Source organism: Magnolia sinica, chromosome 18, assembly GCF_029962835.1.
Source record: "Magnolia sinica isolate HGM2019 chromosome 18, MsV1, whole genome shotgun sequence".
Lineage (NCBI taxonomy): Eukaryota > Viridiplantae > Streptophyta > Magnoliopsida > Magnoliales > Magnoliaceae > Magnolia > Magnolia sinica.
In genome coordinates this window covers 6,824,483-6,845,807 of record NC_080590.1, presented here as the reverse complement: position 1 = coordinate 6,845,807, position 21,325 = coordinate 6,824,483, and the positions used below count along the sequence as shown (strand labels likewise).

Sequence of the window (21,325 nt, the reverse complement as noted above, 5' to 3'; positions counted from 1 at the left end):
GAGAGATTTGCATTGAAATGGTTGATGAGATCCTAGCCTTACATCAGGTGGGTCTTTTTGGTCTAGCTGCCTTATATACACAAATTTCAGGTGGACCTGCTCTCTCTGCGGGCCACAATATTAGAAACAGTTGGACTGCTTTGGAAAACTCGGTGGAGTGTTTTTCTTTCTTTCTTTTTTCCCATCCGGCGTCCATTTGTTTCATAAACTGTGGCCCATCTGATGAGGGAGTGTGTCCGGCCTTCGGAAGCCAAAAGCCTTGTCTTTTACAGTGGAGTTATTTTAATACTCTGGCAGGACGCTTGATGCACAGGCACTCAGAATTGTACACGCGCCATGCATTAACTCAAATCAAACTGACTAAGCTGTGTAAACCACTGTTTCTAAGATGCAGTCCCAAAATCAAATTCGTTGAACCATCCTAACCTCAGATTTTGTTGAAATAGGATCATTTAGATATTTTCATTTATAAGCATCCAATCAATGTCAACCAATCCGATAGTCACATAATCAAATGAGTATAATGTTTAATTCATGATACATCTAGATAAGACCCGTAACTTAGTTTGACTTTGAAGTACTTGTAAGCCACTTATGCAATTTCTAAGTAATTTCAAAATGCCAGCGTATCATCCATCGCACTAGCCAGAGTATCGAAGTTACTTTCCTGTTTTATTAGATAGAAAATGTACCATCTCATCACATAACAAATACAAGCATGGGTCCTTGGTTTAGTCATCAAGTCCTTCAGCTCCTTTGTTTTTTTCGTTGCATCGTTTTTTAATTTTTTAATTTTTTTTTGGTCACACGTGGAGATACAAACATATATAGCTGCTCATTATTGTCAATGAGTGCATTTGCATCAGGGATATGGCTCGATAGAATGCAGCCACTTCTGGCTTTCCACACCAACCCAACCTGTATGTACGGATCTTTCTGCCAATGGTGCGGCTTCTGCAGCTTGACATGCGTCACTTGATAAAGAACAGAAATAGTAGAGAGAATGTGAGAGTTGGAAGAGGATTCCTTCACATGTGACGAGGGAGGGACCTGATGAGGTCTATCACCGTATTTCTCACGGATAACTATGAATCCATGGAGTTCTCGGATTCCTCACATAATTTCATCAAATCCACTGGGGATAAAATAGAAATAATTTTTAATAAATTTAAAAATAAAACGATCAATGATTAAAAAAATAAATTTACAATCCTTTAAATAATGAGCTCAAACCTAAGATGGAGTTTTAGAATCAAACTCCCTAAAAATGTGACTTACTATAAATGGTAAACTTACTATTTATAAACGGTCATGATTCAGACTAGACTTCATAATTTTCAGCCAAAAATAGTAAGTGTCCAATTTGGCCTACTGACATTATTCTCCTAATTTTCTAAGCCACTTTCATGTTAGGCACGACTCCTAGAAGTTAAAGGATTAAAAATCATGATCAAATTAAAACTTACTATTTATAGTAAAAATGAAAATAAAATGGACTTTCGACCTTTAATCTGATGGAATCTCGCAAATCAGGCATGTGGAACCTAGCATGGTAGGGTTGGTTGGCTAAAGTAGCTTCTTCTACCCCAAAATCATATATAATATGTCAAAAAACTCATTCCAATTAGTGAGATATGAATATTTTAAGGTTCTGATGATCCTGATCATTTCCTCCTCCGATTAGGCCTTCTTCTAGTCTATCTTTGCCATGAAATTGTTCGCAACCCGCTCTACATCATGTGGGTTCTTCTGCATGTCTCGTTAACACGTGTGGGGCCTCGAAGAGGAAGTCCTTTATTTGCTCACACCACATGGAAAACAGTGGTGATTGTACACCCACCATTAAAAAAGTGAGCGTAGTTAGAATAATATGAGCATGCTAGAGTTGTCTTTGACTCGAGTTTAATTGAACACTTGTGACCCAAGCACTGAGATAGACCGATTAAGATTGGATTAGTGAAGATTAGCCACTTTTTTAGTTACCAATTGTTACAATGATTAAACAATTTAGAAGGAGATGGTTTATTTTTCTAAATGAGAATCTTGTCTTAAGCTAATGACTTTTCTTTCAATTACAATAACATGCCTTTGTATTTCTCAATAGTACAATAATGAATGGGAGTTATTAAAACTAAAGGTTGATAATAGTGCAATTAGCAGATAAATGAATAAAAGATAAATACATGTTATTGCTTGTATGAACAAACAATCGAGATGGATGATTGGTAGGATGTGATCAATGTATGATATTCGAAGTAAGAACTCGGTTTCAACAATGGTATGTCGTTGATATTTATACTACCCCCATGCCTACTGCAGCAAAAGCACTGGACAATAATGATTTAAATATATTCTAAATTATAGACATTTTGCAGCGTGAATAAATAGAAGTGGAGGATTTTAAAGCTAAACTAATATAAGACAATGTTGCACTATGTAGAGATATTGTGTTTGGTGTAGGGTCATAAGCTTTTCATCGCATGTTACTTATATAGATCGAGAGGTAGCAAACCCTCTTGGATTTCCTGGTATAGGATCTTTGACGATTACGGGATCAAACCATTTTTAGATTTATTCGCAAGTGTGATTGTAGAGATCCCTAGATATTACGAGGTTAGTCTCCTTGGACTCGAATCCTTCGTAATCGCCGCGAAAGAACCAATCATCTGTAGAAAGATCTCTCATTATGGTAAGATTGTGTGAGATGGCCTTACCATGTATATCCATATTATGATAAGATTCTCAGTGGATTTTTATAAACTTGTAGGGCATGCTGCTTTGACCACACATGCTACCCATATTAGGGCCACATGTTGCTTGTTGTAGTGTCTTATCGGCAAATGTGCATATGGGTTTGTGCCATTTTGCTTTTGGTAGGTGACGTGCCACCAAAGGATATGGGGCAAAAGATATCCTAGCACATGGCTTACGAAGAGAGCCATGTAGAAATGCATTTTTTTTTTTTTTTTTTGGTGAGCTGGTCCATTAACGAATAGTGGCAAAAGTCAGAACAATTCGAATGGTCCCAAGCTTGATAATAGGAATAAAGGTTTAAATCGTTTTCATCCGGTTGATGATAACCATTTGTGACAAGGCGAGCCTTCAAGCGTTCAAGAGTCCCATTAGAGTGAAAGTTGGTCTTAAAGACCCAGCGGAAGCCAACAACGTTATTGAAGAGGAGCAAGGGACTAAGTCACATGTTTGATTAAAGGAAAGTGCATGGAGCTCCTCTATCATGATAGCCCGCCAACCATCATGCTTCAAGGCTTGGGTTCAATAGGCGCATCAATGCGGACCGTTGAAGTAAGAAGGTATTTCAGATTCGGTTTAAAAATCCCATCTTATGGTATGGTCCACCTGATAATTGGATCTGCTTCATTTTTGGAACAATGCCTTAAAATGATATGGAAAAATATATGGATGAATGGCATGGATACATAATACATACATAAAGGTGGGCCCTAAGGTAACCCCACGGCAAGGGCCACACAGACTTGAGTAAGGGCCAAACCGACTTAGGTGAGGCCGGGGTCTCACCTAAAGACTTTCGTAATGGGAAGCTAGGTGGCGCAAATCACGATGCTTGTGAGAAATCCATTCTGTCCATCTCTTTTTCTGGATCATTATTAAGACATTGATACAAAAATGAGGTAGGTCCAAGACCCGGGTAGACGGTACAATCTGCCTCATTTTTTGCTCATGTCTTGACATGAGCAAGCACAACAGAATAAATTTCTCACAAACATCACCGTGTTCCCACATTAATGGGATTCCCTTCTTAAACTTCACGGTGAAGAGGAAGCCGGTCCTGCCTCACCAGACTCACAAAAGTTCTAAAAGAGGTCATTGTTACAGTACAACGGTGAAAATTCATTTTAAGATATAAACTCAAAAATGAATTTATCCATGTCTATATGACCTCATGAACAGGTTGAATGACAAATCAACATTATGCTCTGGTGCAGTCCACTTGAGCGTTTGACCTCCTTAGGGCCTGTTTGGCCGGGCAGATCCCATAGTATAAGAAGGGATGTGATCAATTTTAAGGTAATGATGGTGGTGTCAGTGGATTGTCTTAAGATCCATGGGATTGCTCATATCTTGGGACCTGTTCACTCGGTCTGTTTGGCACGCCATTCATATCCTAGGATTTTACCTTCCAATGCATCCAACCAAGGGATAGGATCAATTTTAAGGTAATGATGATGATGTCAGTGGATTGTCTTAAGATCCATGGATTGCTCATAGCCGGGACAAGTTCACCGGAACTGTTTGGCTCGTCATGCCAATCGCAGGATATTGCCCATCCCATCCCTCCTAATACCGTGGGATCTGCCTGGCCAAACATCTCCTTAAAATGATTTGAAAACATGCATGGACGGCATGGATAAAACCCATAAATCGCAGCGGGCTACACACAGCTTTTGCCCGCACACATTACGCATTTAATGCGTTATGGTAGAGGCACGACGCAATCACTTGGAGCGGAATACCTTTCATAATTAGCAAATCATAATAAATGCAAGCGTGTTATTTTCAAAGTCATTAAATAAAGTCGTCCATATTTCATTTATTTTGAAATTAAATGCTACCACATCTAAGTCAGAGAAATAGTTCAACCGAATGGACTTGAGAGTGCTTTCATATGTACACACGCTCACATGGAGCATTTCATTTTCGCGAATTCATTGTCTTGATTTTTGGAGCATCCTATTTTTATAATAGGACTACTTTGTGGACGGACGAGATGTCATATAACTCATAGAGTATCAAAACAAATCGTACACGGCACACAAAACTTCCCTAATTATAGAGTCCATTGAAACGGACACTTTCCTAATAAAGATTCGAATGAAAACTTTTGATGAACCTGTGGTGGAAGATGAAGCCTTTTTGTTTTTTTTCCTTCAAAGTATCCCATCATAAAAGCAATGAAAGGAGGCATCGTATCTCTCAGCAGGAAGCGGATTGGCTAGTGTACCACGCACCACCAACCTGACTGATGTGTTGACGTCACCGAGTTATATGGGTCCAATCATGAGGTATGTGTTATATCCAAACCGTCCATTCATTTAATGAGATCCTAGTGAGGCTTGAGCCGTAAAATAAAATAATACGGATCCAAAGATCAAGTGGACCATGCTGCAAAAAGCAAGGGAGGATTGAACGCTTACTATTGAAAAACTTTTGGGGGTCATAAAAATTTTGGATCAATATAACACTTTTTCCTCTTCATCCAGGTCTTTATTACCTTATCAACGGATTGGATGGAAAGTAAACATTTTAGCAGGCAGTAAAGTTGAGAATTGGATACTATTTACTTGTGTGATAATGCTCTAAATTAATATCACCAAATGGGTGAACGGTGTAGATATAATAAATAAGTCATTGTGGGGCCATGTAAATTTTGATCTACTTTTAACCGTTCGTACAATTCGGAGCTCTATAGAGGCAGCGCTCCTATTCTACCGACCGGAGCTCTATGGTAGACCAGCCAATTCGCTTTCCTTATCCAAGGCCACGGCTGCACTTGTCCATTATTGCGTTGAGAGGCCGCCGCCTATTGAAAGATTCCACCAGCCTCTTGCACTCCCTCACTCTACTGCAGAAAGGCCCTCCTTCCTCTCTTTTTCTCATCCTCTAACCATGGCCAAGCTTCAACAGCTGCATCTCCAAATCAAAGGTCAGTTGCTCACCCAAACTCATCTATTCGGTTTCGATTTTTCGAATTGCTCCCCAAAACTCATCTATTCTGTTTGGATTTTTCGAATTCTCTCCTCTTTTTTTTTTCCTTATCTTTTTGGTAAATCCCGACTGTTTCTCACGGTAGATGTTGCAAATTTCCACCGGATCTTAAACGGAGCGGAATCACCCAAGCCATGTGGGGCCACCAGTTTTATATTTTATGGGGCCGGCTTCGGTGGATCCATATGGGGCCCTCCATGATGTATGTGCCTTACATCCATGCCGTCCATCCGTTTTCACAGCTCATTTTAGGCTATGATCCTAAAAAAGAAGCAGATCCAAATATCAAGTGTGGTGAAACAACGGTGATTGACCGTTAAAAACTTCTTGTTGGCCACAAGAGTTTTGGATCAAGCTGATATTTGTGTGTTCCCTTGATCCAGGTCTTTGTGACCTTATAAACAGGCTGGATGATAAATAAACATTCCGGTGGCCCTCAAGATTATTTTAATGATGGGTATTCAATCACCACTGTTTCCTGTGGTGTGGTCGACCTCAGATTTAGATCTTCTTCATTTTTCGTATCATTCCCTAAAATGAACTGTAAAAACGAATGGACAACTGGGATTTAGGGAAAATACATCACTATGGGCCCCACAGTCAGGAGATCCACCCACTCCGGATCCACGGTAGCGCCCATATTTCATACTCGATTATAGGCCATAAAAATTAAAAAATTAAATAATAATAATAATAATAATAAACAGACAGATCCAGTACTGAGGTGGGCCCATGCAAAATTGGATGGATTTTAAGGTTATGATGGTGATGTCAGTGAATTGCCCTATCCCATGGAATTACTATATTCCAGGATAAGATCACCGAGCCTGTTTGGCACACGGGGTATTTACCTTCCAATCCCTTCCGATCCGCCCGGCCCAACATGCCCTAAAAAGGGAACAGTCGGGATGGGATGTCCATCCTAAGTTTGTGTTTGGGGCGGCTGGCCTGTATCTTCATCAAAGCCGTCAATCATTTGTAACTAACCAGGGTGAAGTAAATACACAAAAAAGTAGCTTGTTCTGGAAAGTCAGGAAGGCTGCACCGCACAAAATTAGAGGTTTTAAGAGTAATTTTACATTGTTTCCAATGGTGTGCCGGTATGTCCCATCAGAGTTGTCTATCTGGCTGATATTTTGTATGCACGGTTCAAATAAAAGTTTTCACCTGATGTATGGAGTGGATTTACATATATAACTCTGTGTCCCCACAGAGCTAGGGTGTTTTACCTGATTCAGTGAAAAAACTGCTGGTATAGACGATTCTGGTCTGATCCAAACCGATCATCGGGTGATCTCGACCTACGATGGTCCATATCCGAAAATTCTGACCAACTAGAAAATTCCAATCCCTGGAATGGACGACTTTTTTAGGAATTAGATGGCCGAAAGATCTCTGGTTTACCTTTGCAACCGGCCATTTCTTTCACCAAAAGCCTTCCTGTAGGATGGTTAGGATTGTGAGATGTGAGTTTTTTTTTTTGGGTGATGGGACCCACCTGTGTATTGCTGGTTCCCAACTGGAAACGGATGCACCAGATTAATTTCATGTTTGGCTCGCTTGTGATGAGGCCCACATGGCTAGGTGACTACAAAGGAAGCACTGCTGAAAAAATGCCATACGGGTGGGATAATCATGGCCATCCAATATTCCTCATGGACCATTTTGTTTGAGTCATCCCTTTCATGGTCCGAAGCGGATTAGGTAAGCCTGGGTCTCACCCAAAACGGTGCGGCCCTGACCATGGGCCCACCTTGATGTATGTATTCTAAATCCATACCGTCCATCCATTTTTGAAGTCATTCAAGGACATGAGTCAAAAAATGAAGCAGACTCAAACATTAAGTCCGTCCATCCATTTTTCAAGGTCATTTTAGGACATGAGAAAAAAATAATGAGACTCAAACATCAAGTGGACCATATGACGGAAAACAGTCATTGAACGCCCCACCATTAAAAAAAAATCCTAATGTTTATAATTGCCATCCAACTTGTTGATATGCCCTGGGTGAAGGGAAAAAGCAAATATCTCACAATAAGTTTTTAATGGTCAACCACGACTTCTTCCTGTAGTGTGGTCCACCTGAGATTTGTATCTACCTCATTTTGGGAAATATATCCTAAAATGAGCTGAAAAAATGGATGGACGGCTTGGATAAGCATTAATACATATACATCAAGATGGGCCCCACGTCAGGGCCGCATAATTTGGCATTGTTGGGTGAGGCCCGGCTACACCTAATCCGCTCCCTTGAAAGTCTGGATCATTTGGACAAAACGCCAAGTGGGCCCATCTTCATCAACTATTATCTTTGATTACCAACACACTAATCCTCTCCTTTCTTTGTTTTTCCAACCTGAAAGAAATCCAAGAACAAGAATCCCCCAAACATGCAACTTCCATCAGCGAACAACCCCACACAAGACTAGAACTCTGGCCACGGTGGCTCATGGTAGCTCTCAACATCACATTCATCCTCTCTGGCCAAACCATCGGCACTCTCCTCGGAAGATTCTACTACAACGAAGGCGGAAAAAGCATTTGGATGGCCACTCTCGTCTCATCCGCAGCCTTCCCAATCCTCCTTATCCCCCTCTTCCTCTATCGCTTCCTTAACACTCCTTCCACAACAACAACGACGACAACCACGACACCTTCCTTCTTCACCCTCTCATTCGTCTATGTTTCTTTCGGCCTACTCATGGTAGCCTATAATGTAATGTACTCATATGGACTCTTGTATCTCTCAGTCTCTACCTACTCACTCATTTGCGCCACCCAACTCGCTTTCAATGCCGTTTTCTCTTACTTCTTCAATTCACAGAAGTTCACTCCACTCATATTCAATTCCATTATCATCCTCACCTTCTCTGCGTCTCTCCTGGCTGTCCGTTCCGATTCCGACGGTCCCAACGAGGTATCGGCCGCGAAGCATGTGATCGGCTTCCTATGCACCGTGGGTGCATCTGCTGGCTTCGCGCTCTGGCTATCCCTCACACAGCTCTCATTCCAGAAGGTCCTAAAGAGGGAAACGTTCGATGTAGTGCTTGAGATGCAGCTCTACACGTCGGCCGTTGCTTCCTGTGGATCCGTGGTTGGCCTCTTCGCGAGTGGTGACTGGAGGAGGCTGGAGCGGGAGATGGTGGGGTTTGATAAGGGAAGGGTGGCTTATGTGATGACCTTGGTTTGGACGGCTGTGGCTTGGCAGATTTGCAATGTTGGAATGGTGGGCCTGATCTTTGAAGTTTCCGCACTCTTTACAAATGTGATTACGGCCGTGGGTATGCCGATTGTACCAGTCTTTGCTGTGGTGTTCTTCCAAGACAAGATGGATGGGGTGAAGGTTGTATCTTTGCTGATGGCTGTTTGGGGCTCTCTATCATACATCTATCAGCATTATCTTGATGATTGCGAGTCTAGGAAGACTACAACAGCTGATGTGAGTGGAGTCTCTGATGGCGTTACTGCTTAAGAGAGATATGCATTGAAATGGTTGATGAGATCCAAGCCTTACATCAGGTTGGTCTATTCGTCTAGCTGCCTTAGACCCCAATTTCAAACTGGGTGGAGTTTTTTTTTCATCAACCGTCCACTTATTTCAAAAACCGTGGCCCATCTGATGAGTTGACCGAACTGATTTTTTCGAGGGGGCTAGGTAATCTACGTGGTGGGACACACCTGTTGATGGGTGGCATTGATGTCACGCTCATATTTCGTGGTGCCACGTGCAATGGTGTGTAGATGTACGGCTTAAAACCCGCATGTGGGCTTAACAAAAGTTGTTTAATTGAAGTATATTTGATGTTTTATATATGAAAATCTCAAAATTCGCGTTGTCCTCGGACTAATCTGCAGCCCATGGCCATCGAGGGTGTTTGTTAGCGTGATTAACGGTTCACATGGTTGTAACAGCAGGGGATGGAATTTGTTGGGTTGGGTCCAGCCCAAGGCCAACCGGTTTACTGAATAGGCCACCAGAACCAGCCCATGAACCATTTTCATGCCAACAACCCTTGGTCTAACCTGACCCATTTAAATTGTAATGGTCGGGCTCAAGTGACCCAACCTGACATGGCATGGGCTTTTCAGGTTGGGTCATCCGTCCCAGTCCATTGATAACATAAATATCGGGGAGGCAGGTTGTGTGGTGTTCAATCCAAGCCCAACCCATTTACTTAACTCTGCCATTTTCCTTATCCTTAGCCCGACCCACTATCACCCAAATCAGTCTTAGAAGCTAGTCGGCCAGTTGATCCACAGGCCGATCTGACCCATCTCCTATTCCTATTCATAATCATCACTGGGGCCCCACAGTCAGGGAATCCACCCACCTCGGTAGATCCGGAGATCCACTGAAGCCGCACTCATATTTTATACACGATTCTGTCCATGAAAAAATAAAAATAAAAATCAGCCAGATCCACTAATCAGGTGGGCCACACTAAAGGGAACGGTCGGGATGAGATGTCAAACATACGTTTGTGTTTGGGGCCGTCTTCGTCAAACCCATTAATCATTTGTAACCAATTAGGGTGGAAAGAAAAGAAATAAAAATTAGATTGTTATGAAAAGTGTGGCAGGCCACATCGCATGAAATTAGAGGTTTTAGGAGAAATTTTATATTGTTACCAATGGTGTGGCCCATCAGAGTTTTCTGTCAGGCTGATATTTTGTATACACGGTTCAAATAAAAGTTCTCATCTGACGCATGGGGTGGATTTATATATATAATATGGTGGGCCCCACAGAACTCCTTTTTTTTGTGTGCTGTTATAGACGATTCTGGTATGATCCGAACCGATCATCAGGTGAGCTCGACTTAGGATGGTCCATGTCCCAAAATTCCGACCAACTAGAAAATTCTAATCCTGGGTTGGATGATTTTTTAGGAATTAGAATGGCCTAAAGATCTTTGGTTGACCTTTGCAACCGGCCATTTCTTTCTCCAAAAGTGAGGTAGAGCAGGTGGTGGACACTTTCATGTCCAAGATGGATTAGAGAAGGCCCGACTGTCAGAACCTTAAAACAATCATATCTCGCAAGATGGATCAAAGAAGGCCCGATCAAAGACACAAGTCATCAAGACCGTCAGAACCTTAAAACAGGCATATCTTGCAAACCGAAATGAGTTACTCGACGTACCAAATATGATTTTGGGATAGGACTAGCTACTTTAGCCCACACCAAATTTGCGAGATTCCATCAGATCGACGGTCAAATTCTATATTTATTTCCGTTTTTACTATAAATAGTAAGTTTTAGTTTGATCGTAATTCTTCTTCGAGTTGTGTCCAACATGAAAAGTAATTAGAATAATTAGGAGAATAATGTGGTTAAGCCTATAAAAAGTAAATTTACTATTATTATAATAAGTAACGAATTTCTAGGAGTTTTAGTTTTAGTTTGCTTTTGATTTCTCTTTTATTGCTTGGTATTCCTATTTAAAAGGCTGTGAACTCATTTAATTTATTTGTCAAGTAATTTCAAATATATTAGAATTTATTTCTATTTTCCTGCTTTATCAAGTTCCATGAATTTGAAATAGTTATCCTCTTGAGGAGAGAAGTTCTATGGGATTCGGAATGGTTTTCCTCTTTAGGAAGACAGTGCTCGACCTCACGTCCTTCCTTGCATCAAAAAGCCTACCTAGGATGGTTAGATTGTCAGATGGGAGTGTTTTTTTTCCCCTTTTCTTTTGGGTATGGCCCATCTATGGTATGGTCTACTGACGATTAGTTTAAAACATGTACGTGTTCCAACAGTGCACTAAAATCATGTCATTGATGGGTTAATTGAGGGGACGAACTCTCACCATGATCGGACAACGACTACGGAAGGACGGACCGCATGCTGCCAAAGGCAGTAGTTGCGCGAGTGGGTTCGCATAAATTGGGTGATGGGACCCGCCTGTGTATTGCATGGTTGCCAACTGGAAACGGACGCACCAGATTGCTTTGGTGTTTGGCTCGCTTGTGATGAGACCCACATGGCTAGGTGACTACCGAATAGGAAGCACTGCTGAAAAAAATGCCATGCCGATCGGACAATCGACAATCCTGGTCATCTAATATCCCTTCAAATGGATCATTTTATTTGAGTTATGTTCTCACGCGTAAAAATTCAAATACAGAGTGGGTACTTTTAAACTTGAGTTTAATATAAATAGTATATTAACTTCATCAGTTGATCGGTTTAATAAGAAGTAAGATTTGTGTTTATTTTAAGTTTTATCTAAATTCATCGAATTCAAATCACGCATATATAATACTAAGCATTAATCAAGCAGTCATATATAAATCTTTACAATAAATCTCAAATATTATTCATTTATTATAATATCTTGATATAATATATATTTATAAAAATCTCCTGAGGTAATCTAATTATAATTCTCTCCCATATTCCAGAGACTGAGAAGCCTTGAGGTTGTCGTCTAGTCAACGTCTGAGTTGCTTGGATAAAAGCTGCCTCATCTGTTTGTAGCTTTTTAGTGGACTTGGTGTCTTATCTTTTAGGCTTTTCATTTTTTCATTGTTGTCTTTTGTTTCTCCTTCATCGCAGCCCTCCTCCCAATGCCAGTGGGGTTTTCTTGGCCTGTAGTGGCTCATGATGCTGCTGCCCTCGTCTCCATAAACTTGCGATTTTCTTGGCACATGGCCATTATTAGGCGGGCACACCCAACCCCGATTAGTTAGGGCGCGGATTGGCTACTGACAGGTTGAGTAGCGAGACTGCTACTGAAGTGACGTCACCAAGTTCTGTGGGCCCCACTATGATGTATGTTTTATATCCACGCCGTCCATCCATCTGGAGAGATCATTTTAGGGTAAGATCCAAAGAATGAGTAACATCCAAAGCTCCAGTGGATCCCATCACAGAAAAACAGTGGGGAGAGTGATGCCACCGTTGAAAACTTATAAAGCGCACAAAAGTTTTCGATCAAGCCGGTATTTGTGTTTTCCCTTCTTTAATGTCTTTTTTTAACTTTTGACCAAGTTGGATTTCGAAAAAACATCATGGTGGGCCTTAGGAATGTTTCAACGGTGGGCATCAATCTTCCTGCTGTTTTCTATGGTGGGGTCCACTAAAGCTTTGGATCTGCCTTGTTCTCTGGATCATGTCTTAAAATAATATCTCCAAATGGATGGACATGGTGGATACAACTCATACATCATAGTGGGGTCCACGGAACTTGGCGACGTCACTTTAGTGGGGAGTCTCGCTACTCCACCTGTCAGTATCTAATCCGCATCCGATTAGTTATTGGCAGTAGGGCTGAAAGTTGGGCGGGTTGAACCTGACTGACCCATGACCGACCCGACATTGGGTTGGGCTTAGGCAGGATGTATAGAGTCCAATCTCGGGCTTAGGCTATACAAACACCAACCCGATAAAACTTGGGTTAGGCTCGGATTGAAGTCTTGGATTGCCTGAGCCAACCCGAACCCGATCAACATAGAAGTTACTTATAGATTATAATTGAGTGTGGATCGTATGTGTTAAAGACATAGGAAATTTCAGTGTTGTCGGGTCTCATTGGTCCACATCATTTCCGATGACTCAAGCTAACAAGAAATGCTGGATTTCTCTCTCCCAAATAGATTGTGTGCTACACAACATGACTTTTAAATACATAGTTGTCCAGTATTTTAGATTGTTTGTTTAGAATAAATGAAGTTCTTTACAATAAATTAGTACGTATATGATTAATAAAATTATAGATATAAAAAATAAAACTTATATTGAAATGTAATAAACTAATGGAATCATTAAAATATTAGCATGTATCTACCCGATCAACCCGACTAACCCGATCGAACCCGCTTGGGTTGGGCTTGGGTTGAGAATTCCCAACCCGAGGTTGGGTTGGGTTGGGTTGGGCACCAACTTGGCCCAACCCACCCGACTTTCAGCCCTAATTGACAGGTTGGGTAGCGAGAGTATGCTGAAGTGACATCTCCAAGTCCTAGAAGCCCTGCCATAATATGTGTTGTATCCGCATTTGGAGAGATCATTTGATGGCATGAGCCAAAGAACAGGCAGATCCAAAGCTAGGACTCATCACAGTACAAAGTGGGAAGAGTGACACCCACTGTTGAAACCTTCCTAAGGTCTACCGTGATGTTTATTTGAGATCTAACTTGTTCATAAGTTAACATAGGCATGAACAAAGGGAAAATACAAATATTAGCTTTATCGGCTTGCTAGAAGTTTTTAATAATAAGGTATCAATCCCCACTATTTTCTATGGTGGTCCACACGAGCTTTGGATCGGACTCATTCCCTGTCTCATGCCTTAAACTGAACTCTCCAAATGGATGTACGGTGTGGATATAAAACATACATCATAATGGGGCTCTCGCTATTCAACCTGTCAGTAGCTAATCTGCGTCCCTTACCAAGAAGGGTGGAGAGCGGATTACGCGTTACTGTAACAGGGTGTTTCCCTAACCATGGGGCCCACCTTAGCATACATGTTATATATCCATGCGATCCATGTTTTTTATAGATCACTTCTTAAAAAATGAAGCAGATCCAAATCTCAAGTGGACCACATCATAGGAAACAATGCACCATGGCTCATATTTTATCCACACCGTCCATCTAATTTTATAGCATAAGATTTTTTTAAAAAAATGAGGCGCATCCAAATTTAAGGTGGACTAAAGCACAAGAAATAGTGGTGACCCATCATTAAAAACTTTTTAGAGCCAAAAAACTTTACAAGCTGATATTTGTGTTATCCTTTCATCCAGGTTTGTGACCTAATCAATATGTTGGATGGCAAATAAACATTACAGTAGGCCATATGAAGTTCTCAACGGTGGGCATTCAATCACCACTATTTCTTATAGTGTGGTCCACTTAGGATTTAGATCTATCTCATTTTTCGGTTCATGCCCTATGAAGGGAAGGAGTGGATAAAACACTTGCAGAACAATACCTACATCTAGGGGTGCACATCAAACCAGTAGAACTATGGAACCGGATTGGAACCAACCAAATGGTCTAGTTTGGTCCGGTTTTAGAGTGCACCGGTTTTGGTTCCGGTTTGAGGGTATGTAGAACCGAACCAAACTGTGGAACCAAACTTGGAACTGAACCATGGAACCGTGAGTTTACAATTTATTTTAGTTGTATATTTGACTCATGATTTATGGTTTACAATGCACTCTTTGCTTGTTTTCATAAATGTATTTTTTCACACCACATATAATATCTAAACCATTCATCAAGTGGATCACAACACAAATAGACATGGGCTAAATTATAAAATAGAACATACAATTGGGCTGGATTATAAAAAGCCTAGAACCGTGGAACCGATCCGGAACTGAACCGGTTTTCCTGGTCCAATTCCGGTTCGGTTCTAGGGTGCTAACGGTCCGGTTTCGGTTCCAAAAATCCTGGAACCGTAAAGAACGATTCGGTTCCAGTTTCACCCCAAAACCGGGCCAAACTGAACCGTGTGCACCCCTACCTACACCGGTACTAGGGGAGTCATTGTCGAATCAGCTGGGCTAAAACTCCATCTGTTTCCAACAACAATATGATGGATGGGCCCACTATGATGTTTACAATAAATTCATGTTGTCCATTCATTTTGTCAAATCATGTTAGAAAAATGGATCAAAAAATGAGGTAGTTTCAAAACTCATGTGAGCCACACGGTGGCCCCCATGATTTTTATACATGGAATTAGTACAAATTCAATTGTATGGAATGCAAAGCCTATTTACCGGTAATTATATACGTAAATGAAAAAATAAAAATAAACACCTCTAAAATTAATAATTTTATAATATGAAAATGTAATGATTTTTTAAAATGTGCGTTTGCTATATGGTACTTTATAGATCATGATTGCTAAAATGAGAGAGGATCACGATCAGATGGCTCATTTTATTACGAATTTCTCATCACATGGATTTTAGTTTACATCGAATGTAGAAATGTACAGCCGACGCCTGTTTTCCCAAGTTAACATAAGACAATGAAACGTTGCTCTCTAGCCCCACCACGATGTATGCGTTTTATCAACCATTCATTTTTCAAGCTAAAAAAAAGAAAAGAAAAAAAGAGGCACATGTAAATCTCAGGTGGAACCACCATAGAAAACAATGGTAATTAAACACCCACCATTAAACACTTCTAAGGTCTACTGTAATATGTATTTGCCATCCTCCCTGCTGATTAGTTCCCTAAGACATCCATGAAGAGATAATACAAATATCAGTTTAATCCCAAACTTTTGTGACCCTTAATAAGTTTTAAATAGTGGACCACTCAATTACCCTTATTTTTTGGTAGTGTGGTCTACCTGAGATTTGAATCTGCCTCACTTTTAGGCTCATTCCTTGAAATGGGTCCTTACTCTTACTCGGGTGGTAGACTCTCGGGAGTTTCAACACCGGGTGAAGGGTTTGAGTACCATAGGTGGAGAAATTCCACTACGGTGTGCGTGTGTGGGTGTGTGTGTGCGTGTTATATAAAAAAAAAAGGCTCATTCCTTGAAATGAGCTAGCAAAATGGATGGACTGACATGTATAAAACACATACATCAAGGTCGGGCCCACAGATCACGACTGGAAGGGTTAATATGCAATCAGCGTCCATAAAACAAGGAAAGAAGATAGTATATGTATTATCTACGGCTGCGCTTGCACATGATTCACTTGAGAGGCTGCCGGCTCCTCTTTAAAAGATCCCACCGGCGTCTCACACTCCACTCAACTGCGGAAAGGCCCTCCTCCTTCTTCCTCTCTTTCTCTCTCATCTTCTGATCATGGCAGAGCTTCAAGAGCTGCATCTCCGAATCAAAGGTCACTCGCTGCCCTAAACTCGTCTTTTCAATTTGGATTTTCGATTTCTCTCGTGTTTTTTCTCGTCTTTTCGCGAGACGTGAGTTGATTGGGTGTTACCATTGCCGTGGGGGCCACTTTGATAAGTTTTCATATATCCAAGCCGTCTATCCGTTTTTTCAGTCATTTTTATAATGCGGTCCCAAAATTAAAGAGATCAAAACCTCATTTGGAACACACACTAGAAACAGTGGTGATTGAACACCCACCCTTAAAAACTTCGTAGGGCCCACCTAAATGTTTATTAGCCATCCAGTTCGTTGATAAGATCAACAGGACGTGGATGGAGTGAAAATACAAAGATAGTATAGGCCTAAACCTTTTGTGGCCCATTAAAAGTTTTTAATGGTCATTCACCACTGTTTTCAGTGGTGTAGTCCACCTGAGATTTGGATCTACTTACGTTTCGGGATCACTTCCTATAATGAATTAAAAAAACGAATGGACGGCGTGGATATACAACTCATTTATCAAATGGACCCCACACGGTAACGGTAACGGTAACACCGACTTAACTAACTTCCCAAACGAAACCTATAACATTTAGAGCGTGGGGTCGTCTGTGTTGAAGGCAAAGGAAATTGGAAACGGATTGGCTATTCCCCCTGCCACCAGCCCCGGGGCTGGTGGTTGGTGCTCTGTGGGACCCACCATGATGTATGTGTTTCATCCATACCGTCCATATATTTTTTTAGATCATTTTACAGATTGAGACCAAAAACGAGGGATATATTAATTCAAGTGGACCACATTACAGGAAACAGGGTTGAATGAACGTAGACCATTAAAAACTTTTTGGGGCCATAAAAGTTTTGGATCAAGATGATCTTTGTTTTTTCCTTTCATCTGGGTCTGTATGACGTAATCAACATATTGGATGTCAAATAAACAATACAGTGGCCCTTAGGAGGATTTTAATGGTGGATATCCAATCACTATTGTTTTCCTATGATGTGATCCACCTGAGATTTTTATCCTCTCATTTTTGGTATTACACACTAAAATGATCTGTAAAATTGGATGAACGGAATGGATGAAACACATACATCATGGTGGGGCCCACAGAGCACCGACCACCAGCCCCGGGGCTGGTGGCAGGGGGAGTAGCCAACGTTTCCAAGAAATTCCATTGCCATCTCTTCTCATTGGTCCACGTCATTTCCTATGACTCCAGCTCACAGAATACGTCACGTCGAATTTCTCTATCCCTGATAGATCACGTACCACGCAACCATGGAAGAGTTTGGATTTTCCAAGGGCTGTCAACGGGCTGGGCCTGAAATAGGTATGGGCCCAAATTTTGAACACCTTCGTGCCGGCTTTATTCTATTTTCTAATTTTCAGGCCCAAGCCCGGCCCATTGACACTCCTGATTTTCCTGACCGCATGATGTTGGGTGAGGGCTGACCGCAGCTAATCCGCACCCTCGAAGGTCACAATTTGCATGATCTGATATTTCTCTCCATCCACATGAAAGTCTGGATCATTTGGACACTAATACAAGTGGGCCCATCATCATCAACTATTAATATCTTTGATTGCCAACATACTAATCCTCTCCTCCGTTTGTTTTATCCACCCTTAAAGAAGTCCAAGAACAAGAATCCTCCAAACATGCAACTTCCATCACCAAACAACCCCACACAAGACTCCAACACTGGTCATGGTGGCTCAAGGTAACTCTCAGCATCACATTCATCCTCTCCGGCCAAACCACCGGCACTCTCCTCGGAAGATTCTACTACCACGAAGGTGGAAATAGCATATGGGTAGCCACTCTCGTCTCAGCTGCAGCCTTCCCAATCCTCCTCATCCCCCTCTTACTCTATCGCTTCCTTAACATTCCTTCCACAACAACAACAACAAGAAGGACGACAATGGCAACAACCACAGCGAGACCGCCACCTTCCTTTTCCACCCTTGCATTCGTCTATATTTCTCTCGGCCTACTAATGGCAGGCGATAATGTAATGTACTCATATGGACTCTTTTATCTCCCAGTCTCCACCTACTCACTCATTTGCACGACCCAGCTCGCCTTCAATGCTGTCTTCTCTTACTTGTTCAATTCACAGAAATTCACTCCCCTCATTTTCAATTCCATAGTCATTCTCACCTTCTCTGCATCTCTCCTGGCGATACGCTCCGATTCCAAGGGTTCCAAGGAGGTGTCTGCTGCAAACCATGTGATCGGCTTCCTATGTACTGTGGGTGCGTCTGCCGGCTTAGCACTCAGGCTGTCCCTCACGCAGTTCTCACTAGAGAAGGTCCTCAAGAAGGAGAGGTTTGATGTGGTGCTTGAGATTCAGTTCTACACGTCGGCTGTCACTTCCTGTGTGGCCGTGATCGGCCTCTTTGCGAGTGGTGGATGGAGGCGGCTGGAGGGGGAGATGGTTGGGTTTGATAAGGGAAGGGTGGTCTATGTGATGACCTTGGTTTGGGCGGCTGTGGCTTGGCAGGTTAGTAATGTGGGAATGGTGGGCCTGATCTTTGAAGTTTCCTCACTCTTTACAAATGTGATTGGGGCCGTGGGATTGCCAATTGTACCAGTCCTTGCTGTGGTGTTCTTCCAAGACAAGATGGATGGGGTGAAGGTTGTATCTTTGCTGATGGCTGTTTGGGGATTTCTATCATACATCTATCAGCATTATCTTGATGATTGCGAGTCTAAGAAGACTACAACGGCTGATGTGAGTGAAGTCTCTGATGTTGCTACTGCTTGAGAGAGATTTGCATTAAAATGGTTGATGATATCCTAGCCTTACATCAGATGGGTCTCTTAGTCTAGCTGCATTAGACCCAAATTTCAGGTGGACTCAGTCTCTAGGTGGGCCACAATGTTAGAAACAATTGGACTGCTTTAAAAAACTGGGTGGAGTTTGTTTTGGATTTCATACAACCGCTTGTAGTTAGGGCTATCGACAAAAAAAAAAAAAAAAAAACACCCACTTTAGATATTTAAAGTAACCCGACTACTTTTTGTGCCGTTAGATGTCTAGACGCCTTCCGTTGTCTGGCTATACACGCGAAGAACAGTATTTCAGAAAAAAAAAAAAAAAACCAAAACTACCCATATTTACTTAGAAATGGTTTTTAATTTTTAATTTTTTAGTCGATGGCCCAAAATACAGTCGGTTGTATGCAAAAATGTAAGCAAAAATAAAAAATAAATAAAAACCTTCTTCTTTTTTTCCCATTAGGCATCCATTTGTTTCATAAACTGTGGCCCATCTGAAGAGTTGACCAGACTGATTATTAGAGGGGCTGGGGAATCTATACGGTGGGGCACACGTGCTGATGGGTGGCTTTGATGTCACGTTCATATTCCATGGTGGTGTGTAGATGGACAGCTTAGTAATAGCATATGGGCTTAAAGTGGCTTGTTTAAGTTGAACTAAAGTATGTTTGAAGTTTTATGTATGGAAATGTCAAAATCATTGGTTTTATCCTCAGACTAATCTGCAGCCCATGGTAATCCAGGGTGGGGGTGAGCGTGATTAACGGTCTAGATGGATGTAACAGCAGGGGTGGATGGCAACAGGTTTGGGTGGGTTCCGGTTCAGCCCAGGCCTAACCCATTTACTGAATGGGCCTAGAATTGGCTCGAACAGGCCCATGAACCATTAGCATGCTGTAAGACGCAACCCACTTAAAAATTCGTAATCTAAAACCCCATTCTACGCCGACTGTCGGGTCATCTGTCCCAGCCCATTGATAACATATATGGGCGATGCAGGTTGGGTGTGGTTCGACCCAAGCCCAACCCATTAACTAGGCCATTTTCTGTTTCCTGAGCCTGACCCACTACCCACTAAGATTGGCCCAAATCAGCCTCAGACGCAGGTCCACCGTTGATCCACGGGTCGATCTCGCCCACTACCGTCATCGTCATCATAATCATCATTATCAGCGCCTTGTCCCAGTTACATACTTGCCTACGTGTCAGGAATACAATTTCAAAACTATTCTGCGGCCCGATTTTGAACCGTTCGGGCCTGGCCTATTCAAATTTTGATTTTCTGGGCTCGAGCATGGCCCACCCCGATACGGTCCATCTGGTAAGACGAATCCTCCCTGTCATGGTGTATGATGATCTGAACCATTCATTCATAATAAGCGTGATGAACCGACAATCCTAACCAGGTAGCAATCGTTGACTGTATTTTAGGATATAGTTGTACCTAAATTTTGTAAATGGTTAGGATTGTCGGATCACCGTGAATTTTGATTTATGAACTTCACATGGTTGGCCCATGTGAATGGACGGTTTGGATCAACATAACACATCTCCTGCCAAGAAAGACGTCGAGGGTGATAGACCGAGTAGAAAAGGCTTGAATGTGCCTTAAAAAGTGCACGTACCATCTTGTCACGCGTGGGATTGTCATGAAAGAAGTAAAAATTCCCAAGAACGGAAAATACTAGCTACTAAAAACTGGTCGCTTTTGGTTGAACGCGGACCCTCACTGTATTTTCTATCTTAACCGTCTGTTCGTGGGGCAGCCTAATGAAGGGTCAGGAGCACTGTTTGCAGGACATCTGATTTCCTGATTTTCGTGCCAGGTCACCATTATGGTGAGACCCACCATATGGATGGCTCAGATTTCGTCCCACCCTTATGGTTGGCACGTGTGCTGCGTGTAAAGCTTCATTCGAGAGTAGTTTTCATAGGATTACAATATCCTAGTAACAGTTGCTGAGAAAGCGATGGGTAATG

The 21,325-nt window shown here is 41.8% G+C and overlaps 1 protein-coding gene across 4 annotated transcripts; it reads left to right on the top strand.

Moving 5' to 3' along the window:
- Positions 1–5,488: 5,488 nt before the first annotated feature.
- LOC131232683 (probable purine permease 11) lies at positions 5,489–20,054 on the top strand. Of its 4 annotated transcripts, none has more exons than XM_058229090.1 (2): positions 5,489–5,683; positions 18,196–20,054. In XM_058229090.1, the coding sequence occupies exons 1-2, from the start codon at positions 5,647–5,649 to the stop codon at positions 19,329–19,331; spliced, it is 1,173 nt and encodes a 390-aa protein (XP_058085073.1). In that variant the 5' UTR covers positions 5,489–5,646; the 3' UTR covers positions 19,332–20,054. The 4 variants fall into 4 exon arrangements, 3 of the variants coding, with proteins under 3 accessions (XP_058085073.1, XP_058085074.1, XP_058085072.1); XM_058229091.1 differs by lacking the exon at positions 18,196–20,054 and adding an exon at positions 8,110–9,594; XR_009164905.1 differs by lacking the exon at positions 18,196–20,054 and adding an exon at positions 11,509–11,964 and having other exon boundaries at positions 5,535–5,683.
- Positions 20,055–21,325: the final 1,271 nt, after the last annotated feature.

Bases quoted from the DNA above. Each gene is read 5' to 3' on its own strand.
- LOC131232683 (XM_058229090.1), top strand. From the start codon at position 5,647: ATGGCCAAGCTTCAACAGCTGCATCTCCAAATCAAAG. The intron at 5,684-18,195 runs GTCAGTTGCTCA...CCACCCTTAAAG, and splicing joins GCTGCATCTCCAAATCAAAG to AAGTCCAAGAACAAGAATCC.